Source organism: Sesamum indicum, linkage group LG9 (genome assembly GCF_026168435.1).
Source record: "Sesamum indicum cultivar Baizhima isolate 11 linkage group LG9, ASM2616843v1, whole genome shotgun sequence".
Classification (NCBI taxonomy): Eukaryota; Viridiplantae; Streptophyta; class Magnoliopsida; order Lamiales; family Pedaliaceae; genus Sesamum; species Sesamum indicum.
This window is the reverse complement of record NC_142665.1, coordinates 18,839,112-18,865,096: the sequence shown is the minus strand read 5'-3', so window position 1 is coordinate 18,865,096 and position 25,985 is coordinate 18,839,112. Positions and strand designations below refer to the sequence as shown.

Below are 25,985 nucleotides of genomic sequence, written 5' to 3'. Positions count from 1 at the left end.
TTTTTAATATTTTATTTTACTATTTTATATCATAATTAAATGAAGCACTAATATTTTTTTGCTCGCATCACATATATTAACGAATCATTAATTAGATTTAAAATATTAGGGTGGGGCATGGGGGTGATGCAAAACTGGCTCAATGTGCCCTATACAGTAGACAAAAAAATCACACAAGTAATTATCAACGCGAGATTTACGCCCCCAGATTAGAATTACACACCCGCTGTAAAAAACAATTAGTATTGCACACCGAGTAACCGGAGACAACTCTCTCTCTCTCTCTCTCTCAAATCCAAACCGAACAGGAGTGATTAAATAGAGAAAACAAGAAAAGGCAAAATCCTCTCATTTTCTGCCTCTTAAGGAACCACTTCAACTTCTCCTCCGCTTCTTCTCTCTAAAGTCTTTGTCGTTTAGATTCCTAGAAATTTTGGGTACTGTATATATAGATATCTGTATGTAGATTGTAGACGCATATAAACCACAAGTAGATAGCTGACGGAGACGTGAAGAGACGGGAATACCTTTGAGCCGATTTTGAATTCCTTGCGAGCAAGCAACCCACTCTGAAGCAGTCAGTGAGCCAACTCTTCTACTTTGTCCTTCTTTGGTATATGAGTCTATCGCTGTTCATCCACTTGATTAATTTTAGGGCCAGACTTTTCGTTCCCTGTGGTGGGTTTTGATATTGTTTAATGGTTCGATGCCCTGCGTGTTTTCTTTTGCTTGATTTAGCTTAAATTTGGTGCGGAGTGCCGTTTAGAATTCTGGGTTCTTAGTGGGATTGGAGTTGCTTTGTCTGTTTCTGGCTAATTAATTGTTTGGGTTGTAAGAATCTATGGCGTCTTCTCATGGGAACACTCATTCAGAACCTGCCAAAATGGAACAGATAATTACAGAATTTTTTGCGAAAAGCCTTCACATAATACTGGAATCGCGGTCCCCGTATGTTTCATCACGTAATAATTACAGCGGCGAGCAAGTTTTATCCTCCCCATCCCCTTCCTCATCGCCTTCCTCCTCAAGTTTTAAGCCAAGGGACAAGTGGTTTAATCTAGCTCTGAGGGATTGTCCTGCTGCCTTAGAGAATATTGACTTTTGGCGGCAGAGTAATCTGGAGCCAATGATTGTTGATGTCATTTTAATGCAGAGGCCAAATGATTGGGACCCCTCAAGTTTCTCTCCTAAAAGAGGACTTGCACGGAATTCATCCGGGAAAGAGCGTTATTATTATGGTTCGGATAATGATGAATGTGGGTGTGAGGCGAAGAATGAAAAGATCATTGAGAGGTGGGTTTTGCAGTATGAGAGTAAGAAGAGTAGTGGGAATGGGGGTGGTTCATCTGGGAGTAAGAGGTCGAGTTCAACAAGCTCTCATGCATTGTACAAGAAGTCCATACTATTATTAAGGTCCTTGTATGCCACCGTTAGACTTTTGCCTGCTTATAAGTTATTCCGTGATCTCATTTCGTCTGCGCAAATTCGGTTGTATAATCTTGGCCACCGGGTTTCATCTTTTGTTGAACCATTCACCCATAGAGAAGAGGCAGATATGCAGCGATTCGTATTTACTCCAGTAGACACTTCTTGTGGTAGGCTTTGCCTCTCAGTCTTGTATCGCTCATCAGTATTGGATGTGAGTTCGGAGCCTTCAACCCCTATATCACCACAAATCATTCCAGAATATGTGGGGAGTCCCATGGCAGAACCATTGAAAAGGTTCCCATCTGTTCCTGTATCACAAAGCTCCCCATCTTCATCTCCATTTGGTAGGCGTCACAGTTGGAGTTATGACTTGTATAGAGCATCACCGCCTTCAATGAATCCGTCACCTTCACCCACATATTCAGAATCTCATGCCTCATTGTCAAAACAGCGTTCCCACCGTCTTCCTCCAGCAGGTTTACCTCGGCATTTACATGATGAAACACCTGCAGCTCATATGAAAAATCCAAGTTATGATGAGTATTCGCCTTCCCCTGTGTTTTCACCGTCTCCATCTCCATCACCACCACCACCCACCTATGTTTCTGGTGGTAATATAACTAAGGCTCTTTTACGGTCTGAAAGTGCTCCTGTTAGCATACCAGCATCTAGGCTTTCTAGCATGCCTTCACTGCCAAACAACCAACTGATGCTTCCTTCACCTCCCATGAAAGGTACTCGCTTTACTGTTTCTAAGCATGCTGCACACCCAGGACTTCACCAAACCAGCTCAACAGTTGACAAGGTATCATTTCAATCAAGTGTATGTAATATCTCTTGGCACCCTGATGAGTATTTTAGTTAGCAGTGCTTGTCTGCTGCAGTTGTTCTCTTTCAGCAAGGATGAGCCAGGAAAGATGCTGGGTGTGAAACCATCAACAAACAGCTCGCCATCAAAATCTTTTTCTAGAAGCTCAAGTAGGCTATCATTTCAGGACGATTATGATGATTCTGAGTTTTCTGGACCATTTATTGTAGATGAGGATGACATGGTAGATCCAGGTTCCAGGTAATCATGCAACCCACTTTAATGGAAATTAACATTCATAAGCCTACAAATACTTGGTGTTTAACCAATGTTTTTACCGCATGTTACTCTTGTCTGTTGTCCTGTATTTGTAGTCTTTGGATTATGGTAACTGGCCTTCTCTATAGGTTATATGAAAAAAAAATTGAGGGTGAGAAAACATGTTGGTCTTTGAGAATTAACATAATTATTACTGAAATTGTGATGCTTTCATCAAACAGGAAAACTGAATAAGTGTGCCTTGGAAAAGGCATATGGACAGGATATGAAAATACTTATAACTCTTTGATAACTTTCATAGGAGGGCAGAAGTCAAGCTTTCTAGTGGCATGCCCCATCGGTGTCCTTTCAGATTCATTTCGCCAAACTTCACTAGCTCTCCTCAAATAGACTGGTAGTGAAGGGTGCTTGGAGAACTTACAATATCCGTTTGAAGAAAGTTGTTTGGTGAATTATGTATTGCATCTTGTGGGTTTATGTCTGTTGCTATCAGAATATATCTATAAATCATCATCCAAGGAGTTTATATGTTGAAAGGAGTATAGAAAGTTATGAGGTTTTATTAACTTGGATATTTAGAAGATGCATAAAAACCAAAACATTACCATCTATGCATTTGACCATGAAAGTTTCTGCTGCAATTCTACATGGTTTTATTCAATTCTGGAGTTAAACATTGTTCAACTGATATTGGAGGAGATTGATGTGGCAATATGACTAGTACTGTGCAGTCTTGGATATTTAGAGGCAAATTCATAGTTTTCGGGCATCAGAATGAATAATCCTGCAGTATGCATGGCAATAATCATAGAGTACGCTTAATTGGACTGCTAAATCTGAAGGAACTTGAGATCTGGTTTATGCTCATTAAAAACGACATTTCCTTCTTCACTTCTCTTTTTGGTTGGGGGGGGGGCATGATTATGTGTGTTCTTTTCTTGGTTCTAAAATGTATCTTGATAGATTCAGGGTGAGTATGCAGAGTTTATGCAAATGAATAATTCATAAACTGCCAGAAGATGTGGATTAACAAAATTATATACCAACACATTTTAAATCCAAAGCTAAAAACAAATGGCTTGTAGAAAGCAGGTCACTTGACAGTGGCCTAAGACTCTAAAGTTATGATGGAATGTTAAAAAGATTATGATTACATGTGACACTACTTCGAAAAAAAGATTCTCCTTCAGCATGATGTTGTATAGGGTCAAGTATTAGTATCTACCATTGTGGCATTTTAATATCTTGATAGATTCCGGGTGAGTATGCAGAGCTAATGCAAATCAGTAATTCATAAACTGCCAGAACATGTGGGTGAGCAAAATAATATACCAACACATTTTAAATCCAAAGCTAAAAACAAATGGCTTGTAGAAGGCAGGTCACTTGACAGTGATCTAAGACTCTAAAGTTATGATGGAATGTTAAAAAGATTATGATTACATGCGACACTACTTCGAAATAAAAGATTCTCCTTCAGCATGATGTTGTACAGGGTCAAATATTAGTATCAACCATTGTGGCATTTGAAACCCATATCATAAATAGATATATTTCTTAATGCTACATTGTGTAACTTACGAATTAATAAAATGGTAAGGAAGATGGTCTAATACACACGTTCGATGGAATTGTTTGTGCTGCTGATATGATTAGGGAGAATCTGTGATTTAAATTTTGAGCTGCCAATCTCACATGAATATATTAGTTTCACATGTCACAACCGTAGTTTAACTATTAGGTTCAGAGAGGTTGTAAGTCAATTTGGTTACAATATTCTGACTAGGGAGAGTTTGTGATATTGGAAACAAGAGGAGATAAACGATAGGTTCAGAGAGGTCGTCAGCTCATGTTTTTCATACATTATGCTTGCAGTTGCAGATGGAGCATCTTCTACAGAAATCTGATGGTGAATGAAGAAAATATTTCCTATGATATGTCTGATCTGTTTCCCTAGTCAGTTGATATCATCAATTCTGCGCTTGTGATACATTAGAGTTGCTACTACTTCGTATAACGTAAATATGTTACGGGATTCGGCAATTCATTATCTACCAGAGAAATTCTAACGTTACTCTAGCCTAAATATCCAGAGTAGCACAGTATAGTGTTTGATTCTGTGAGGATAGATTTGGCTCTTTAAGAAATGTATGTGGCAACTCCGTTCTTATTTGTTACTTTCTGACTTGCAGTTCCAATCCTGTACGGCTCATGCTCAATATAGTAGGTAGCATCATTGTTTTCGCTATCATCAATAAGAAACTTCTAAAATTTGCCCCAGTAGGGCAATGCTATCATTTCATTGCCTGAAGATATTATCATCCTTTAGAGCTGTAGAGGAGGAATAGTTTGACATGTGCCTGAGTTGCCTTACCCCTTAATTGACTGTTTGTTTGCTAATTTTCCTGTATGTTTGCTGTGCTTGAATGTGTGCCATTTGAAATGGACATTATTCCAGAGCCATCTAAAAGTCCTTTGCATTTGGAAGTATTCCTCAACATTTACATTGCTATTTAATCATGCATCACCACCTAAAAGAACCTGTATAGATTTATCTTTCATATCCAGAGTGTTTGCAATTTGATGCTTTATAGGTTTAACTAAAATTTTTAAATCTGAGCATATGCTGAGAGAAAAGTGCTATATTGCAACCCGTTTAGTTTGAATCATGGCTTGTTGCATTGCCTTATGCTTTCCGGTTCACCATCTGTTCCATTCTCTTGGCTGATAACATGCTGAGGTGGTTACCTTTTTATCTTCTTCTAACTTTTCATTCTGGAACTCCAGATACAGAGCCTTCGTCATTTCCAGTGTCTAGCTTGTAATAAGCTTTGGATCAACCTCTGGCTGTCTAGCAAAAAATATTTTACTTGAATTATATTGTTCTCCAGATGTGAGTTATTCACTTTTCAGGTGTTTTATCTGCCTCAACAGTTTTTCTGCATTTGGCACTCTTAATCTTTCCCTTCTTGATTTGTGTATCAATAGTTGTATACTCCTAGTGTTCTTCTTGCTGAAGTTTACAATTTCTATTAAAGGTGGGGGATATCTAGGGATGGTAATGGGGCGAGTTTCGGGAGACCCACCAAGTACTAGGACTTCAAACCAAACTCAAGCCACCTCAAACCCTGACCTTCCCAAACCCGCATTAGGTCCAGACGGTCTGGCTTGCGCAACCAGTTATATAGTATTAGGGAAGACAAATTAGGCTTATTGTTTGTATATTTCCAACAGGCTATTATTATGTTAAATACAATTTGCTTTGTAAATACCTGTATTGGAAAAAAGTTCAAAATCCTAAATAAATTAGTTATAAATATATATTATTGGACCTGGTTCTACTGGGACGGGGCCAAAACCGATGACTGTCCTGAACTCAATCCAGTTCTTACCAGAAACGACCCTTGAACGTGTTTACTTAGCCCTGAACCCGTCCAAGGCAAAGCCAGTGTACCCTGCTCGATTGCCATGCTCGGATATCTTGTAATGATTAGTATATTGTTGCTGCTGCCATTCTTCACTACAAGCTCTGGGCAAAACGATAGCTTTGTAAAACCTTATGTCTAAGGGTTAACTAAATTAGTCCTGGGATGAACATTTTATGGTGATTTATGTTATTGTTTATATAAAGTTTGCTAAGAGTTGAGTTTAATCCGAAGGGAATGAAACTCATGAACATTGATGTCTCAAACTTATAATCTACAGGCTTTCTTGTTTGCTGGCTTTCTCTGAATTGAATAGAAGTCTATTATTGTGGTTAGTCATATGAATAACTGATGATAGACGTCTCCTTGCCTTTGAAAAAGTTTGGTGAGTTGTAAGAAGTGAGAAAGCTCTTGGACAGAGGGAAAACCAATTTTTGAGCTATGATTTTTGCTTGTATCCTCACTGCTTTAGTCCATGTGAACTACAAACGCTATGCAGACTGATTAACAATCTTAACCCCTGTGGCAGAGTGGTGTCTGCCATTTGGTCTTCATTGTATCTGATATTAACTAATCATGCAGTCATTTCGCTGATATCCAATGCTGTGGTATTTTTTTCTTACAAAAGAGTGCCATTGTGAAAATCCATTGTTGTCTAGACTTTTGACGCCTTTCTTTGGGTGCATTCCAATGGTGGTTCTTATAAATTTCAGTCAACTTTGTGCTTCTGCAAGGTTTTCGAGGCTTTTCCCAATAGTTCGACCTTACTTGTGGTCTGTATGCTATATCTAGAATTGTTTGGAACATGAGATGCTCGGCTATATGATCCTTCTTATCAATAGCTTACATCTGGAATTTCTTGATGGATGGAAGACATAATAGCTTAGCTGGTTACATAACTGTTGTTATTGATGACGGAACACATAATAGCTTGCATGAATTAGTAAAAGCTGATGCTTATTAGTGGGGAAACCTTGGGTCGAAATGATGCTTTGAATTGTTATGTTGGTTTTGTAGGTTTGGAAAACCTATAGACATCCTTGTTTGGGATTTTAGCTGTGATTTAATTATACTAGTATGGATGTCCTGTTCGAAACATGTCAGCGTGCATCTACAGTGTACTTGTATGCCTTGCTTTAACTAGGTTTTAGATCTCTCTTCATAATTTTCTGTCTCGGCAGATTGAATTATTGGCTGTTATTATCTCAAGCTCACCATGTTTGAAAACAAACTGATATGTCCCCCGTCATGCTGTCAGACCAGGCTCTTTTGATCTGCCAGGACATTCATCCATACCCCATGAGCCTGGTGGGATCTTTCCTGTTAAAAAATCACAAGATGCTGCAGTGGGTGCTCTTGTTCATATGCTGAAGAAAGCACCGCCGCTTCGTCAAGACATTTCTGTTACCACTCAACTTCCACAGGGTTCCAAACTTCACACTCTGAGGAGCTGCATGCAAGATACTAATGAGACTTCTGAAGAGCCTACTTCGAATCTTTCGTCCTCCGGGCTTATTGCATCCAAGACTACAGCTGATGCACTGGAGGAGCTCCGGGGGTATAGAGAAATGAAAGACTTGCTGATTATGCAAAGTAAAATTTCTCAGGCATAGACAATTTGTTGCTTTTGCCTAAGAGGATTGATTGTGCAAGGATAAATGAGAATTTACAGTTGCTATGTGTTGAAGATTTGTGCAGCATTGATTTGCAGTGCTGAGGGTCCTATTAGTATTTCTCAAGATTCGGGTGATATCTCCAGTTTCCTTCTGTATATATCTTTTGAGCATATTTTTTACTCTTTTGAAGTGAGGGCTGTTTAGTATCCAAGCTAACTGAGATGTTGCTTTAAGGGCTTGATTCAAGCAAATATATACAGATATGATGGTTTGTGTATAGAACTTTTTTAAGGTTGGTCAAAGTGTGTAATGCACCAGTGCTGTATATACTGTATATATACAAATATAAGTTGAAGGAGCCAATATTTGCATGATTGGCTTGTATTTCAGTTTAAAGTTTTGATAGTTCCCGCCAACATTTTTGGTAAGATGAAATGAGGATTCTAAAAATGTCTAATCACTTCATTAACCAGTTTTGGGGGATGATAGAATTGGCTCCGCAAGTCTGGGATGTTGTAATTTTAGTCCTTTAGCACTGTCAGATTTAGTCTCGTAACTTTCTGACTAAATTATGAACAATTTTACCTCTTTATAACTTTAAAATGAGCATTTAGTTTATTTTTATTGTTATTTGCATTTTGTTTCCTATGATCATTTAAAATGATATCATAGCATAAGTTTTATTGAAAAAATACTTATTTATATTGCATATTGATATTTTAATTACTAACAGAGGAGATTTTTTAAAGATGCCGCTAGAATGAAAATAGAGAATATTTTTAAATTGTGGAAATACAGAATATTAAAATATTTTCACAAAATTTTTCAAGAAGATTGACCTTGTCAATAGAACATATTAATTAAGTTGACAATTGGGAACTTCTTACAGAAAAAGAGAGTGATGAATGAATGCGGAAATACAACATTTGCGAGGGACTACCAAGAAATGCTGTGAAAAATGACTACAAGCGAGGGTAGAATATCAACAATGCGGTAAATTTTCTAAAACACAGTTCTTAAGATTGTGATTAAAATAACTGATTGGAAAGAGTTCAAGTTGTATACCTAAAAATTTTTTAAGATTTAAGAGAAATAAAAATACAGTTCAAGACTATGAACATAGATTAATCCATATACATACGAAAATAGAGCTCTTGAAATAAAAAATGGACGAGATTCTAAAGATTCATTTAGATTTTTACAATAATCTTACAAATCTGAAGCCCAGAGTTATAGATTTCAAGATAAATCAAATAAATATCCCTAGAACATCCAAATCCTAGCAGGAGCTTACCAAGGAAGCATTCAGACCAATACCTCTCATACATCAAAAGGGAAATGTGATAAAGATTCCAAACTCAAAGATGCAGTAAGATCTAAACCTTGAAATACTCAAATCAATTAAACAATAGAGATATCAAGGGTAGATCTATCATATTTGCACGAGATGGCATCAGATTAAAAAGTATTTGTGCAGTAGATAAATATATGTATTGTTTGGACAAGTATTTCTTTCAAAGTGACCTCAGATAGTAAAATCTTATGTTCGATGAATTGGGGACAACATGAAAAGATTGCTTAAAGCTTTTGTTCGTGCCAACATTGTCGAAAATTTGGGTAAAATTTAGTTTAGTATTTGACATTTGATTTTACCTTCAAAATAATCAATATCTATTAAATTCACTTCAAATTAGTCTCTCCAAAAGGTGATTTTTTAATATTACCTTTATAAAACTATTTCTTTTTAATAGAAAATCATTTTAGCTAACCATTTTTGTTTAAATATTTTTGGCTCTAGTTTTTGATTCAAACTTTTTTCTCCAACTTATTTATTCAAATATTTTTTTTATTTGAAATACGTTGATTAAATTCACAACAATTATGTGAATATGTCGTATGATCAAATTATATTTGAATAATCACCATTCCTTCAATTAAACCAGTTATATTTTTTAATTTATATACAAGGGGTCAAATTGCAATTAAAAATATAAAGTAGATGACTAAGATGATTTTTGGAAAAGTTCTATAGGAGTAATATAAGAATCTTACTCATGGAAGGTAACTAATTGAGAAATACAAGAATTATTTTAAAGTTGAAATCAAATATCGGAGATCAGAACGAAATCTACCCTCCAATAGAAATAATTTGTAGATGGGATTTAAATATATAATTACTAAAGTTCGAAGGGCTACAAATGGAATTACAGTTTTTGAAGAGGTTGAAGTGTAATAAAGCGTTTATGAAAGCACTCAAATGTAATCCAAAAATAGGGCACGTATGTGACCATGTCGAAGTCCAACCGTCGGATGACGAAGTCTGCATAGACCAGGTAGGGTAGGGACACCTATCCAATCCTCTCCCTCGCTTTTTTTCCCTCCTTCCGTCAGCGGGGAAAAAGAAGAGGGAAAATCGAAAGTCACCCCGCGCACCCTCCAAATATCTTATGCATTTTTATTTATTATTTTATTTTTATTATATATATAAACATCTCATAAATAAATCAAAGTGTGAGTACAGAAATTATATTGAAAATATATAAATAAATGAGAGCCCTAAAAATAAACAAAAAAGTGTACTGCCAAAAACCTCTTTCTCTCTCTCTCTCTCTCTCGATCGCTTCGAGTACGGTGGATCGACAAGGCGTCGTTGCTGATCGGCTGAATTTGGAGGGAATTTCCGGTGCGATAGTTGGAAGTTTGGGGATTTTTGTTTGTGATTGTGTTGGGGGGATTGAAGAATAAGAAAGATGGGGCATCACCGACCGACGACGAGGAGTAAGAATAAGAGGAGTAGAACTGACGACAATGCTGAGACCAGCTTCGAAATTTTTAGGTACCTTTTATTTTCCGCGTTGGCGATTGTCCTGTATCGTGTAATTTTTGTGGTAAGATTTTTTTATGTGATTGTTGATTGTGATACGGTTTAGTTCGTTTGTGGATTTATTTGAAGTGTGCTAGTATTTTGTGTCGGGTGATTATGATGGGAGATTTCGTTCAGGGTTTCTTTGAGGAACTTGTAATATGGGTCGTTTGAGGTCTTCCTCTGACGTTTCTGTTTAGTTCTCAACTGGAATTGGTAGCTCGGCTAGAGTTTGCTATTTTCCTATTTTTCTCTGTGCTTCTTTTGCTAATATTGAAAGCTGCATTGACTGCCTGTTCCGTGATTAAGGAGTATAGATTATGTAAATTGTGTGATGGTTTACTGAATGAGAAAGAAGAAAAAAAGTACTCCACGAAGAAGAACTTTCTTTTTCCGTGAAGCAGAACTGCAGTTGAATTTATTATGACGCCTAAATTGAAGGAATGCATTTAATTTGGTAATGTTAACTTTTTCGTTCATAAAGAATTTATATTTGGAATGTAGGAAGATTCTTTTAAATGGAGAGGTAACTGAAGACCACGTAAATCAGCTGTACATGATTTGGAAGCCTGTTTGTCAAGGATGTCGAGTAAACACCAAGGACAACCCCAATTGCTTTTGTGGGCTGATCCCACCGCCCAATGGAAGTAGAAAATCTGGTTTGTGGCAGAAGACCTCTGAAATTGTAAATTCCCTTGGTCCTGATCCATCCCATGATCTCCGGGCATCCTCCAACACACCGGCAGGACTAACAAATCTTGGTGCAACTTGCTATGCTAACAGCATATTGCAATGCCTGTACATGAATAAATCATTTAGGGAAGGTGTTTTCTCTGTTGAACCTGAAGTTTTAGGTGGGGAGCCTGTTTTAAATAACCTTCTAAGACTTTTTGCACAGCTGCATTCTAGTAAGATGGCCTTTGTGGATTCAGCACCATTTATCCAGACCCTGGAACTAGATAATGGTGTTCAGCAGGACAGCCACGAGTTTCTCACCTTGCTCTTTTCTTTGCTTGAACGATGCTTGAGCCAGTCGAAAGTCCCCAAGGCCAGAACTATTGTACAAGACCTTTTCCGCGGAGGGGTCTCTCATGTGACTAGGTAAGACGTACTTCCTTTTATCCGTTTGCATATGTGCCCCGATGATGTCATTACTTTCTTCTTGACCTTGCATTTATCGGTGGAGATGGTGCCATAAGTTGAAGTATGATCATTTCATGCACGAATATGGCCTATAGACTCGGAGGTTCTAATAAAAGTTTAAACTGCAAACTAAATGTGTTAGTTGCCATAAATTTTAGAATGGGAAGTTTTGAATATTTTTATTTAGAATGCAATTAGCTGTTAGAAAGGTAAGAGAGTGGAACAGAAAAATTCGGGCCAACGCATCTGATTGATGGTTGCATTCAAGCCACCGGTGATACACCAAAGTCTATCCATTTGAAAGACTAAATTGTAATTTCCATTCTTATTATAGTGGTTCTGAGGTCTACCTTTTTTCAGTTAGACATGCCAGTTCTTCTTTATGGTTCAAATAACCGCACGCTATCAAGGTATAACTGTGATCTTTTGAAATGCTTGTCAACAAGAAGTTTCTTGATTAATTAGGTTCTAAATTAGTATGCACTTGTGGCCAGAAATGACTTACTCTCTTTGTCTTCGTCTTCTCCCCCTACTTCGAATAGAAATTCAGGAATAGGACCTAGAAATATGCAGGACTTTGAGCGTGGCATAGACATTTTTGTGAGAGGCCCTTCTGCAAATTTTCTTGACCATGGTGCAGTAGCATGATGTTTGGAAATGCTGTAGATAATTCCACATTTTATTGTACTTCTGCATTGCTTGTGTTTGCATAAATTGTCTTACTTCATCCATTAAACGTCCACTCAACTCTTTGCATCCACCATTAATTGTCTCAGCCATTCATTTCTTTAATTTGTGTTGATTTCTCCGGAGCATTGTTATTTAGTTTGGTACGTAAGGATCACTACGTTCTTAGTGTAATGGACTTTAAATTTCTATGGAGTAAAGACTTTTTGTTGCCAACTAATTCTTAATACTTTTAATTTTCTTGTGAAATGGAAGAACATTATATTTTCCTTTTGAATTATATAGGTGCTCAAAATGTGGAAATGAGTCTGAAGCTTCTTCAAAAATTGAGGACTTCTATGAACTGGAGTTGAATGTTAAAGGTTTGAAGAGTCTAGATGAGAGTTTGGATGATTACCTAAGCATAGAGGAGCTTCAAGGAGACAATCAATATTATTGCGATGCTTGTGCTACTCGGGTTGATGCCACCCGTAGCATTAAATTGCGATCGCTGCCTGCTGTGCTAAATTTTCAGCTCAAGCGTTGTGTTTTCCTTCCAAATGTAATTGATCTATTTACTCATAAGTTATATCTGCTGTTTCTACTTTTTCCTGAAGTCATATAATCTCTTTTACTGAATACCATCTTCTATCACCTTTAGGTTGCTGTTCCTAATATTTAACATGAAATTTATCCTGGCATTTGCCATTTTGTTCTGCTCGAAATATACACCTCTCTTGGTGGGGTTACATAGCAATTTAGCAAATCTGTATGTGTAAAATTTGTTGGATCTCAGTCTTATTTCGTACAAAAATATTCAAACCAACCTCGTCATCTAGCTGTTACTGGTTGCTTCTCTTTCATTTTGAACACTAATAAGGTGTTTCCGTCTGTCCAATGCCTTCTCAACATTAGTTGGCTTGAGTTAGAAGTGCTTATTTTCCTCTTATATATATATATATATATATATATATATAAGGGTCATTCTTGCATAATGTTTGGCAAGTAGGACCTATCAACCATACAATGGAGAAGTTGCAGTTGCAAAGAGAACTGCATTTTTGGCATGCTCATCTGTCAACTATATTTACGTGTTACTTTGGTTCTATATGCAGACAACCACTAAGAAAAAGATCACTTCAGTGTTTTCTTTTCCCGGAGAACTTAACATGGCACGAAGGTTATCTGATTGTTCTGAATTGGACTATATATATGATTTGGCTGCTGTCTTGATACATAAGGGTTCTGCTGTCAACAGTGGGCACTATACAGCCCATATAAAGGATGAAAACAGTGGTGAGTGGTGGGAATTTGATGATGAACATGTCTCAAACTTGGGTCGACAGCCATTTGGGTCTACTGTGTCAACTCCTGCTGCTAAAGGTGGGCAAAATGGGCCAGTTGACTGCCCGTCATCTACGAAACAGGTGGATCTTGTTGTGGAGGGGAATCATGTAGATACCAACGTGCTGCAATCCTCAGATTCAAATGGTGTTAATCATGTACAAACATTTTCGTCCAGTGATGCATATATGTTAATGTATGTTTGTCGATCAAAGGTTTATGGTGCAAAAATTGCTGCACAGTCTGGTGAAGATAAAATGGAAATAGATGGTTCTGTAATTTCACAAGAAATTGATAGTCCTCTTCCCTACCATCTTTTGAAGGATGTAGATATGCTTAACTCAATATTCCTTGATTCCTGTGAACAATACAAGTTAAAAAAGGAATTTGAGCTAAGTTGCATTATGAAGCGGCGGCATGAGGTGCGTTCTATCCTTTCTGAAGCTCCAGTTCTGTCTCTTGAGAAGCCATACTTCTGGATTTCTACTGAGTGGCTGCGACAATGGGCAGACAGTGTGACTCCATTGTAAGTGAAAATTCTATTTTCTCTTTAGCCTTGTAAAGCATTAGTTGTCTCACTGATTTGGAAGCACTTCTCTTTTTTAATGCATCCGCATTTCACCTTTTCCTGAAATCTCCCACTCAATGAGGATCCACGGTTTGCATTCAATTATCCCACTTTATTCCTTGTATGATTTATGCTTTATTCAGAATTGTTTTAATTGGTGGGCGTTTACCCTATGTTGTGGATGTAGACTACTTTAAAGTTACAATCAAGATTTAATTTCATAGTAATGTCAAGGGTCAGTTGTCTTGCAGAAGGGTGGAGTTACTCTATAAACACTTTAATTTTGTACTACCTGAGCTTTATTCAGGATCTCTAGATGGCATTTGGAGTATGTTTGCCTGAGATTTCATAATAACTCTTTAGTTGTGTCTAAAGGGGACAAATGAGGATAAAACAAGTCATTTCTGCAGGACTATAGACAACACCTCTATACAGTGCTTCCATGGCAAGGTGCCAGTTTCAAAGATTAACTACATGAAACGTTTGTCAGCTGAAGCATGGACTGCATTAACTTCCAAGGTATTTCCTATGCGGTTCCTTATGTATGATATTTGACCAAGTGTGAGATATCCTTTTAACATATCAGCTCAAAAGATTTTGATCTTTGCTGCCATAAATTTGCAAATATAATTTGGCACCAGTAATTCTATCTTTTCTGGAATATTGGTCCCTCTCATGGTTCTAACCACCTCCCTGAAATAATACATCTGAAATCTTTTCATTTTCTTCATTTGCTGATCTTGAGAGTAATATCTTTTATTGCTCTTCTGCTTTCTGCTTCTTTTGTGTCATGAAAAATTCTTCTTTTGGAGGATTCCCTTTGACTCTGCTCTCTAGGGTAATCTGTGTTTGCAAATTTATCTTTCGAACAAATCCCTCTAAGCTTGTTTTGTTGTTATTATAAATTAAGTGGAATGGAGGTGCTTAAGATTGTTTACAGTAAAAATAAATAATTTACAACCGCTTAATATTTTCATTTTCTCCATGAAATTTCTATTTCTTTTAAAGAATCTGCCAATCTAACTAGATTCTGCGAACGTGTTAGTCTAACAATATTAGATTTCATAGAAATGGTGATTTGCGTCCAAAAAAGTGTAGGGTACTCAAAGAAGGATGCATTTCTGTCCAAATTTACTCGTAAAATATTGATGTATCTTGTATTATTGCCACTACCAATATGATGCCAAGAATAGTAACTCAGAAAATGGAGCAAGCAAAAATTGTAAATTTGATTTTGTAATATAATCAATTACGTGAATTCTTGTCATAAGAACTTATATCACACATACATCTGCAAGTAGAATAACACAGAGGCAGGATTAATATCATGGATTGTTTTTCTATTACCTCTTACCATAAAATCTTACAAATGATTTCATTTAGGTAGGTGATAGATTTCGTTGACCATGCTAAAGTCAAGCAAAAAAGAAATGTGTACTTTGTGTTGGAGAAGATTCTGAAGATTCCAAATGCATATGTCGTTGTGTCTACTCAGGAGGACATTTAGATGGTGTTCCAAGTTCAATGAATAGAGACGAATCAGACGTTTATCTGTTTGGTTGGGTAGCAAGCCCTTTCCTCACTGAAAGGGTCTTAAGTACCAAAGACCAAGATTATGTTGTTTAATACCCCTAATAAATTTTAAAGGGTTGTTATGTTGATTACTCACAGATATCCTCTCAAAACCTTGATCAGCGCAAACTGCAACCATATTAACATGATCTCTTTGAATCACAAAAGGATAATTTTGCAACAATATGGAGCTATACCCACTGGCTCAACTCTATGACTGGTGTTGTGATTGACAAGAGTCCAATAGATGACTGCAATTAAACCTTAATAAGGCAGAACTAAATCTGATACTTAATAGGTTTTTGTGGAATGAGGTATTGAGGCTGGATAAGCTAGTAGCTGATGGCAGTGGTACAAATTCTGAGAATTATAAGCTTTTCATTATTTGAAATGATTAGGCCATCTTGCTCTGTGCAAGATAGCAAAAAAAAAAAAAAAACAGATATTTGTTGATTTGTGTGCATCTATGCTGTGATGCTGTTGAAGATAATATCGTCATCATCATAATCACTTGGTTCAGGCATTTTAATAGTTTCTTGCCTGGCTTGTACGTATTGTGGCATATATATTTATTCTTGATAATGTTTGTGTGATTCTTATGACAAGTACGATGGAGGTCCAACATTGGCCAAGGATGCCTATTGCATTGATTGCATCTTTGAGATGGGTCGCAATGTGGTGCGTGCACATATTTATAGGGACCAGAGATCATTGATGAAAGAACTTGCAGAAGCAGCACTAGCTGGGGAGCCTTTAGATGGCAAGTTGTACTATATATCTAAGTCGTGGTATGAACTATGTACAGAAAAATGTTGATGGTTTCTCTACCTTAATCCTAATTTTCTTTTCTCTTTGTCTGATCTTCTACATGAGTTACTTTTAAGGATGCAAAGATGTCATTGTGATTACTTGTCCTCTGTCAATTGTGAATATTTATGTTTTACAAATCACATAACGTTGTGCTGCTTGAATTGTTTTTATGGTGGATTTATTCTGAAAAGAAGAAAATTTAAGAAAAAAGGTACTTGGTCACAAAATTATAGTCATTGACTTGGATAGAAGAGTTAAAGTAAATGGTTTTTTGATGTTAAGCTATGAGCTTAAGAAAAGAAAAAGCTAGACCTTAAGCAAGCCTGGTCAATGTATTAGTATGCCAGAGCAAGAATTCTTTGCATGTTTGTGCCACTACAGAAAAGAAAGAAAAGGCGACAGTTCTAAATTCTTCTGGCTATCTCCTCTTAGAGGTTGGGGATCTCAGGAATTCTCTTGATGGTTTCTTTTCATTCTTTCAGGAGTTCACCAGAGCACTTCTCTAGGCATCTTGCCTTTTGGTGTATCTTATTCTTCTGCTTGGATGCGTGATTCAATTTAAGCAAAACAGAACTGATTTCTTGGTGGAAATCTTGACCTTATTTTTTAATTGCAGCTGTAATTAATTTTGTGCTTTGTAGGTTGCAGCAGTGGCTGCGTAGGAAGAACATAGACTTACCATGTGATGCTGATTCTGGACCAACAGCTTCACTTAGATGTCCCCATGGGGAACTCATGCCTGAACTAGCTCCTGGTGCTAAACGTGTGCTGGTGCCTGAAACTCTTTGGGATTTTATACATCAAACTGCTATGACAGTGAAGCCTGATGACCCTGTGGGCTGTTCAGCTTTCCCCTCCGACTCTGAGCCATGTGCTTTATGCAGTGTTGAACTTACAGAAGCTGCATCCTCAGAAGACAATTTAAGGTTATTTTAGAATGTTTACTTCGTTGGCAAGTGACATACCTTTTAAGTAAGGATTTTTGCTTTACTTAGAACTGTTTGCTGCAGAGAGTTCAAGTTGAAGCAGAGGCAGAGTCATGAAAAATTAGCCATGAATAAAAATATAGCTCTTTATCCGGATACCAAATACTATTTATTGCCCTCATCCTGGCTTGCAAAATGGAGAAGTTATGTGAATTCCAGTGGAAAAAATGCTTATTCTGCGGACCTTGATACTCTGAATGCTGTTGTTGATGTGCTGCTATGTGAAAAGGTCGCCCCTGATCTTTTTGGTGGTTTTTGCTACAATTCTACCTATTAAGTTTGATTAATATCTTCTTCAGCACTGGGTATTTTTGGTTCTAATTGCTGTCGAGAGCCTTTATTGAAGATTGATAATTTATGTCTTGGAAGGAATGAACCTTTGGTTATCGCTTTGCTTAAAATTTCCATGGTTATATCTACATGATGTTTCCGGTTGGCAGCTTTTGTGAATAGGAATAGGATAGAGCGTTGTGAATGAATTGTTCACCAGATTCTTTTCTCCTTTTATAATCTGAGGTTGTCTCTAATATGTGTTTCTGACTCTGTCCTCTGTGTATCAGCACTGTAAACTACTTGAGAAGCCTCCGGAGCTTGTCTGGAAGCGTGAACTTATTTTTCAAAAGTCAGCCACTGTAAGTCTGTTCTACAATTTCCTCAAGCTTCTTCCATTAATCATCCATCCTTCCCCTAGCCTTTCATCCTTATGCCTTTTTATTCTTGCATTTTTTACATTGGATGGACATAGCTCACCGAGATACTTGAGTCTCCGTTGGAGATTTTGCTAACTAGACTTTGTTATCTGATTCAAAATAGGCTCCATAAATTGTCAAACGTTTCAAATCTTTCTAGTTGCAGACTCCTGCCTGAATACTCTAATGTCATATTTCCTTTTTACCATTTTCTACTTTAGACAGGTGGACTGACACTCATTGCTGAGGATGATTGGCGGTTGCTCTGTGAAGAATGGGGTGGTACAGAGTCAAAATGTATTTCTGCCAGAATCGAGATCAATAATGCTGTGGAAGATAATATTATTGGGTCTTACCCAGATATGCCCATTTCTGAGGAGCAATTAAGTATGTCTGATGAAGTTAATGTCAGCTTGTCCAGAAGAGCTATTGTTAAGACTTCTCCTCAGGTAAATTTTGAGTCTCAGCTTTCCACAGTTAACCTTATAGTAGGAGATAAATTGCCGATGTCTTCCCCTTGCTTAGTTAGACCAAGTCCTGTCTATCTTATTTAGATACAATAATATGGTATGCCCATATGGACCTCTGGGTTCCTACCAAACAGAATACTTGCCTTTTGAAAATAACAAAATAATTGTAGCAGCTCTTATTTTCTGCAGACCTATTCTAATTGTCTGTTACATATTCTAAATTCTCAGCATCTAAAGGCTGGTAAGGTCGGACAAAGTCAATGTTACATCAGAATTGGTCTTGCAAAATGCCGTGCTACAGGCAAAATGATTTCTTCAAACTGTCTGTTTGCTACTATGCGCTGTGCTAAATGACTCTGTCCATGTGCCAAAATCAAAGATGTACTAGGTCGTAAGATAGAGTAGTTCAACAAGCCTCAGGGCGGTTTCCTCGTAGCTCTGCCTGTTCTTTTTATGGAAGTAATTTTTCAGATCACTGCAAGTCTTTCATGTTAGTGTGTAGTGTCTTTCAGAGGAATTGCCTTTGGCTAGGTACCCCTCCCACTGATATTTTATCCACTCTATTCTGGCATATCTAGATGTAATTAATTTGCTTTCTTTCTGTCTAGGTTTGTGAAGAGTGTATTGGTGAAAGGGAAAGCTCTGAATTGATGAAGAAACTTAATTATACCAACGAGGACATATGTGTTTGTTTAATTCGTGGAAAGGAACCTCCAAAATCGATCTTGGATGCTTCAGGTAGCATTTCAGATCCAAGCCGCCGAACATCCAAGCGGTCAAAGAAGGCAACTTATGGGAACTCTGTAAATTTGAATGTTTCTGGATCGACATCCATTTACCAGCTGAAAATGATGATATGGGAATCATTTGGGGTATGATGTTTATTATGTTGCATGGATATTTACTATGTTAACTTCTCTTTTCTTACGTCTGATGTTTGCCTTTGGCTGTTCGTATGATTGTTTATTGGTGATAGTTATCAGGATGACTAGGAATTGAATCAATCAAGTCCCATGTTAAGAAGGATAGCCCATAAGATGTGTGTTCAAGTGAAAATAAGTGGATCAGTAACATCAGTTATTTAGATTGGGAGCTCAAAACGGACACCAGTCTCTTTGCCCCAAAAAGTCGTTTGAGCAAGAGGGCCGTGAAAATATCATATATCATAGCAGCTTATCTTGCATTTATCATAATGGCTAAATAAACCTAGCCCATAATTGTGACAGATTGGAAGGTCAACATGTTGGTACTGAAAGATAATAATTTTTTTCTTGATGTAGACTAGTACCATAAATGAGGTTTCTTATCTAGTGAGTATTTTCTTTAGGAAAATATTACCTTCAACGTTTGTAGGATTTAGGTTGCAGACGTTGTCGATTAAAGTATCAGTGGCAGAAAACAGAAATGATAATCAAGAGATTGACTTTTCAGGTTGACTGAAAGGTTCTTGGTCTCTTAGATTTTATGTTGCTTTAGCGAGTCAGCGACTCTGTTTATGTTTGGGAAGGTAAAAAATCATTCAGGATAATACAACAAAGTTCATTTTGGCATTTTGTATTATTGGTCATATCCTTTTAATTTTACATTCACTCTAACTCTTTTTTTTGTATTAAAACTTTGTGGAGCTTAGTTGTAAATACAACTTTTAATTGTTTATGATTCTTTTAGTGGTATTGTTGCTTTATACTTTCAAGTGTTGCATACTACACACACAATTGTTTGAGACAATGAAAACTTCTTTGATGATCAACTTTTTCCTGATATTGCCATTTCTTGATTTATCTTATCTTTGATAGGATCCAAATGACACAAATCAGCAAGTTTGGCTGTGTTTGGTATCATGCTGGGGTATTTTGGGGAAATGTATTTCAGGGAGTATACCGGTGAATGCGTGGAGGATGAAATTATGTTGGTTTCTGTTCTAGACATGCCTGATGTGATATTTACTGTTTTTTGTTTAATTTCCAGTAGACATTTTCTATTTTAGATATTATTTCATAACAAGTTTTTTGAATCATATCAAGTTTTTCTATTATTACATGCCATTTATTAACGTTATAATTGAAAAATATGTATTTATATCAAATAATGATTAAAAGATGTATATGTACTCATATTAATGATGTAATAGTTTGAATATGTATATGTTCAGTATAATTAGGGGTTTTATCTTTTGGGGAAAGAGGGAGTGCATTCTGAAGGAACAAAATTCCAAAAGGCCTTAAATGTTTGGTTTCATTCCTGGGAATGAGAAGTCCCTGGAAAACAAATTTGCCTCTGTTTTTTCATGCAAAAGCACTAATGTTGTTAAAATTGAAAAAATAAACCTTCTTTGCTTTTACTAATTTTAGTTAAAACTATACCTATCCATTTATCTATCTTTCTTGATCCTCGTCTGAACGCCTGCTAAGAATTCAACCACATCCATTAGCTAAACACCACAGGAAGCAGGCAAAGCCCTAAAATATTCATGTCGATAATATTTTTCAGGTTTATATAGTTTTGAGTCTTGAATATGTAAAATGATGAAACATTGGAGAAGAAGATGGATTTGGGGAATTGAAAGGGCAAAATGTATCCTTGGCTCTTGGTCTGTTGGCTTTGAGATTGGGAAGATGCTATTGTGAAATTCTGGGACTATTTGCTGATTCTGATAATCACCAATGGAGCACGTCACCTGAATAAAAAATGTCTCTTCTTGTAAGATGTATTGGCTTGATGGGCTCTGACTAGTAACTGATATTGGGATTGAGATTCAGGATACCTCCATAAACCAAGGGGGAGGTTGGAGACGGGAAGAAGGGGTCAGTGGGTTGGGGGACTACACCTACAAAATTTCTGTTGTAAAGGTGTCAGGAAGAAAAAGAGCCAAGCTTGGCTGAACTTGGCTAAAATTGTTTGGTGAGGACTCTGTCTAAGCCTCATTAAAGGCACTCTAGCTTCCAAACTTCTGAATGGTCTGGAAACTTGTCAGAACTCCTTTCATTGATTGTGTTTTTTCTATCAATTCGCTATGGTAAGATTTCAATCTTACCTGGCTTGGCCAGGCACAAGCAATTGCATGGCAGTTGGTGGTTGTTATTGGAAAAGAAAGAACAAGTCTGTCAAATAGTTTTAACTCCTTGTTTCAATCCTTAGGGATACAGACCAAAAAACACCAACAAACTGGTTGACAATGAACTCTGCATGATGGTTTTTCTTCTCTTTCCGTAGGTTGTTAAGGAAAACCAGGTACTCCACAAAGGTCCCAACATAATCGATGGGGAAACAGCTTGTCTTGCTGATGTGAATATTTTTCCTGGAGACATCCTATGGGTGACTGATTCTAAGATTCATGAGAATCGTGATATTGCTGGTACGACGTAGTGACATTCTAGTATTTCTAAATTGCTTAGCATAGTGACTCCACTGTTATTATAACTCCAATGTACTTTTTAACATTTTATAGACCTTCTGGTTGTTGCTGCCTTCTGTTTCCTAGTTGAGTATGGCATGATCTTCTTGCATATGATTTCATGTTAGAGGTTCTCTTTAAGGTAATTTGGAAATGATGATTCTTTTCAAGCTTAAGCTGGATGAGATGCATTATCAAATCACGGATAGTTCTGAGGTTGACCAACACTTGTGTTTGGTCCTAATGTCCAACATGAGGTAATCAAACCAAAGAAAGAAAGTATATGCTTGCACTTAATTGGTTTTAAGTGTTTTTGCATAGGAAAAAAATGGTTTTCTGATAAGAGACTTCAAACAAATTAACAAAGTTGTCCCATCTGTATTATGTTGAAAAAGCTAATACAATATAAATAATTTAATATCTCTGACCTTGGAAATCTACCATGGATGAGACTTGTAACTGACTATCCCCACGAATGAGTTAATTGTTCCACTATTTACATCTATTGGTGGAAAGGAAATTGTTCATTTCTTTTAGTTTTAAAGATTTATCATGGAGGTACATTAGTCTTTTATGCTGAATGTTGCTAGCTCTAATATGTATTTGGTTTATTTTCTTTAATGTTGTTTCTCATCCTTTGTATGTCTATATTGGTTGTATTTTCCATTATTGTCTTTGCTTCATGATTTTCTTTTTTCCTGTGTTTTATCCCTGGTCCTGCTTAAAAAGTAAAATTAGTAGGTGGCTTCAGCTTCAGGACACATGAAATTGCTGTTTGCTGGCTATCAAATGATTCTAGATTTTCAACTTCTTTCTTTATTTCCTTTGTTCAGTTGAGTGGTCCTAATCCAGGGAATAAGTTGGAAGCCCTGAATATATTTTCTATCTTTGAAAATTTCTGGGCCTGTCTCATTTATTTATCTGCAGATGAGCTTTTGGACCCAAATTTGGACTTGCAAAAGGCAGAAGAGGGTTTTCGTGGTACACTTCTGGCATCAACAATTTCATCCCAGGCCATCTCTGAAGCATGTTCAAACTAATGGGAACATGGATCTGTTGTTACTTTGGGATCTAGACGTAAAGAACATTTTGCCATCATTTTGAAGGTGAGAATATAATTTTACATTGAGTCTAATCCCTTTTTGTTTTTCATGAACTTGAACACCACACATTATTTGTTATTTATTGGGAGCTAGCACTCTTGGACACAATTGAAGACAGTAATTGTTAGTTTCAACTGGACTCATATTTCATCTGTGTCAATAGAAGAGTATGTTTTGCCAATTTGCTCGTGCTTCTTCTTATGCTTTGTTTTCGAGTCTTGAAGCTCATCCTTAATTTTTTATGCATACATTTACCCACCCCCTTATTGTTATGAAAAGCCATTGCGCTTTACTACGATCTAGGCCTGACACTATATAAATGTGTGATCTTCCAAAAGCAATTCTTGGAAGCTGGAAGATTCTTTCGTTTTTCACCATTTTCTACAGATTGAAAAATGATCATGTGGCTGGTGGATGTGAGTCTCTTTCACATGCATACAAGGAGGTTGTTCTGTAGCATTCTTAATGGTCTGCATTTTGACATAAAGCACTGGTTCATCTTATTTGATTTAACATTGTAGATCAAACATTTTATAAATATATATGTATATATATATATTTTTTTATTTTCATACATGTATACTATAGAAAAAAGCTGGCCAGTCGGCTCGTGAGCTTACAACAATATGTTGGCTCGAGCTCAAATAGAGCTGAGCTTTAGTCGAGCTAGCTTGCGAGCCGGCTTGACTTAATTGCCACCCCTAGCTAGAACCTTTATTGAGTAAAGTTACATATAAGACATAACAACCTCGAGTGGGGCAATTGTAGTTTTCAGTCTAATTAAGCTAAATTTGAGGGGGTGTGGGTGTAGTTTACCCTTAAATCTATTAACATATGAATTATTGATCTTATATCAATCAAGATCTTGATCATTAAGAATGCTACAAGAACACTGCTTGTCATTGTTTTCTTTATTAAAATATCTACTTGTGCACGTGAAATGGTGGATTATATTTTATGGCAAAGTCATCTGCATCACTACAAATTCAACATTATTTCTCTCCTATAGCTTTGCTGGAGCTCCATGGGGATGTTAATGTTTACTCCACCTTTCTGTTGTGTTTTTTAAGGTTTTACAAGCTTCACGAAGTGTGATGGAAGTCAAGAAATACGGTATTCAGTAATTATGCTAAACCTTAGTAGGTGCAGATGTAATTTACCCTTAAGATTAATACCATATTTGGCTTCTGTAATTTGTAATCTGTCAACGTCCATCCGGGGGGAAAAGAAAAAATGCTCTTGTAGGCTTTCTGCACTTTTAAATGGAAAGTGTATCGTCTTAATGGTTAGATTGCTAGGCGTTCATGCATATCACATTCTCTTTTATGGTAATAATATTACATTGTGGAATCTTTCTACAAGTTTTAGACATGCAATTATGACTAACCTGTGCTTGATTTAATCTGATCAGTTGCAGGTTGTATTACCTTTAAGATTTATGAGTTTTATGTTGTATACTTTTTGCCTTGGCCTTTTCTGGTTATTTTAACACTGTTTTTGTTGAAAGCTGATGAGTCATCATATAATTGACCATGGCTTAATCCTTGAGATTATGTAATCTTCCAAAAGACATCTGGAATATGTAAAGAGGGTTTTTAGTTGGAATAGCTCACAGTTTTATTAGGAATACGGGCTTATGTAAATTAAAGATTGACAGTCTTGTTTAAACCTGGCTTATACTGCTTCTAAGAATTGTAAAGATTTTGGACGCACTGCTTTCTCCTTTTCAGACGATTGCTGGCTGGAAACAGCACACTGTATGCAGGAAAGTTTTAGATAGAGCTGACTTGAGACCTATTGAACTGGAGGATTACTCTTTACTTATCTTGATCCTTCTAGCAGGGCTTACTATCAGAAGATAATTTTATAGTGAAAATTGAAGGCTTATGCATCGAGATAAATACCAATCAAACGTCTCAATGTATCGAGACCTTCAATTTGTCCCATCTCAAGATAGCATCCACAATAGGTGCATCTATGGTATCTGTCTGAATGAATTGAGGCTATACAGTCAAACTTTTAATATGTTTACCTTAGCAAAATGATATCCTTAATGTCTCTGCTGAGTTGTGTATGGCCTAAGTTTATGTTTCCCTGATTACACTTCTCTTTTGACATTTTGTTCAGCTGCGATTTTGATTGCAAGGAGATGGGCAAGTGGCTGTAGTTGTGCAAATGTGTAGAGGTTTATGTATGTACATAGTCTCCCGTTTGTGTAGGATGTGACCACGGATTGTTACATCATGCCTGGTTGTAGATTCCCTTGTGGAATGGTGTGCTTTGGATTTAGCCCAAGTGTGTTCCTTCTTATCTTGGCTGCCTTATCTACTACTTCGAGGGCAGGGTTTTGTTCAGAGTCCCTATTCAGTGCGGCATTTTTGTATATCTCCGTATGTAGTAGGGGCAAAAATAATGAAAACGATCGTTTGGGCTGCTCATTGTATTTTTAGAGTTGTGTTGTGTTAGTATATTTAAATAGTTGACCTGACATAAAGAATGTTGCACCCTCAAGGGGTACTCAATATACTGGAGCGACTGAGATGAATGTATTAATATATATGTATTGTAGTTTTTGTCTGACACAAGATACCAAAATCCTCAAGAGGCTCCTTTGAACTTGCCCAGAATCAGCCTAACTTCTTAGGGTGGACATCACTGGGAATGCAACCGTGGCATTTTCTACTCTTGAGTTGTGCCAAATTTCAATGTAATCCTCAATAATAGTAATTGCTTTTACTGCAGTGGAGCACGAGCAATTAATGTTCCCCACATGACTAATTAATGTACCAACATTCATTAATGGAAAGGACGTCAAATGCCA

At 36.8% G+C, this 25,985-nt stretch overlaps 2 protein-coding genes across 9 annotated transcripts; both read left to right on the top strand.

The window, feature by feature from the left end:
- The first annotated feature begins 280 nt into the window (after positions 1–280).
- LOC105178120 (Autophagy-related protein 13) lies at positions 281–7,952 on the top strand. Of its 6 annotated transcripts, none has more exons than XR_016067362.1 (4): positions 282–2,233; positions 2,313–2,497; positions 5,303–5,408; positions 7,204–7,340. XR_016067362.1 is itself a non-coding variant. In XM_088884982.1 (3 exons), exons 1-3 carry the CDS (start codon positions 842–844, stop codon positions 2,911–2,913), a joined length of 1,674 nt encoding a protein of 557 aa, XP_088741108.1. In that variant the 5' UTR covers positions 281–841; the 3' UTR covers positions 2,914–3,033. The 6 variants fall into 6 exon arrangements, 4 of the variants coding, with proteins under 4 accessions (XP_088741108.1, XP_088741109.1, XP_020554653.1 ...); XR_849103.3 differs by having other exon boundaries at positions 7,199–7,332; XM_088884982.1 differs by lacking the exons at positions 5,303–5,408; positions 7,204–7,340 and adding an exon at positions 2,817–3,033 and having other exon boundaries at positions 281–2,233.
- Positions 7,953–10,000: 2,048 nt separating this feature from the next.
- On the top strand, positions 10,001–25,749 carry UBP26 (ubiquitin-specific protease 26). 3 transcript variants are annotated; one of them, XM_011101493.3, is made up of 14 exons: positions 10,055–10,392; positions 10,924–11,520; positions 12,535–12,790; positions 13,344–14,098; positions 14,551–14,659; positions 16,319–16,500; positions 17,164–17,448; positions 17,533–17,737; positions 18,069–18,140; positions 18,419–18,646; positions 19,276–19,539; positions 21,881–22,022; positions 22,989–23,167; positions 24,235–24,525. In XM_011101493.3, exons 1-13 carry the CDS (start codon positions 10,307–10,309, stop codon positions 23,099–23,101), a joined length of 3,294 nt encoding a protein of 1,097 aa, XP_011099795.2. In that variant the 5' UTR covers positions 10,055–10,306; the 3' UTR covers positions 23,102–23,167; positions 24,235–24,525. The 3 variants fall into 3 exon arrangements, with proteins under 3 accessions (XP_020554752.2, XP_011099795.2, XP_011099796.2); XM_011101494.3 differs by lacking the exon at positions 24,235–24,525 and adding an exon at positions 25,292–25,749 and having other exon boundaries at positions 10,056–10,392; XM_020699093.2 differs by lacking the exons at positions 22,989–23,167; positions 24,235–24,525 and adding an exon at positions 20,464–20,575 and having other exon boundaries at positions 10,001–10,392; positions 21,881–22,016.
- Positions 25,750–25,985: the final 236 nt, after the last annotated feature.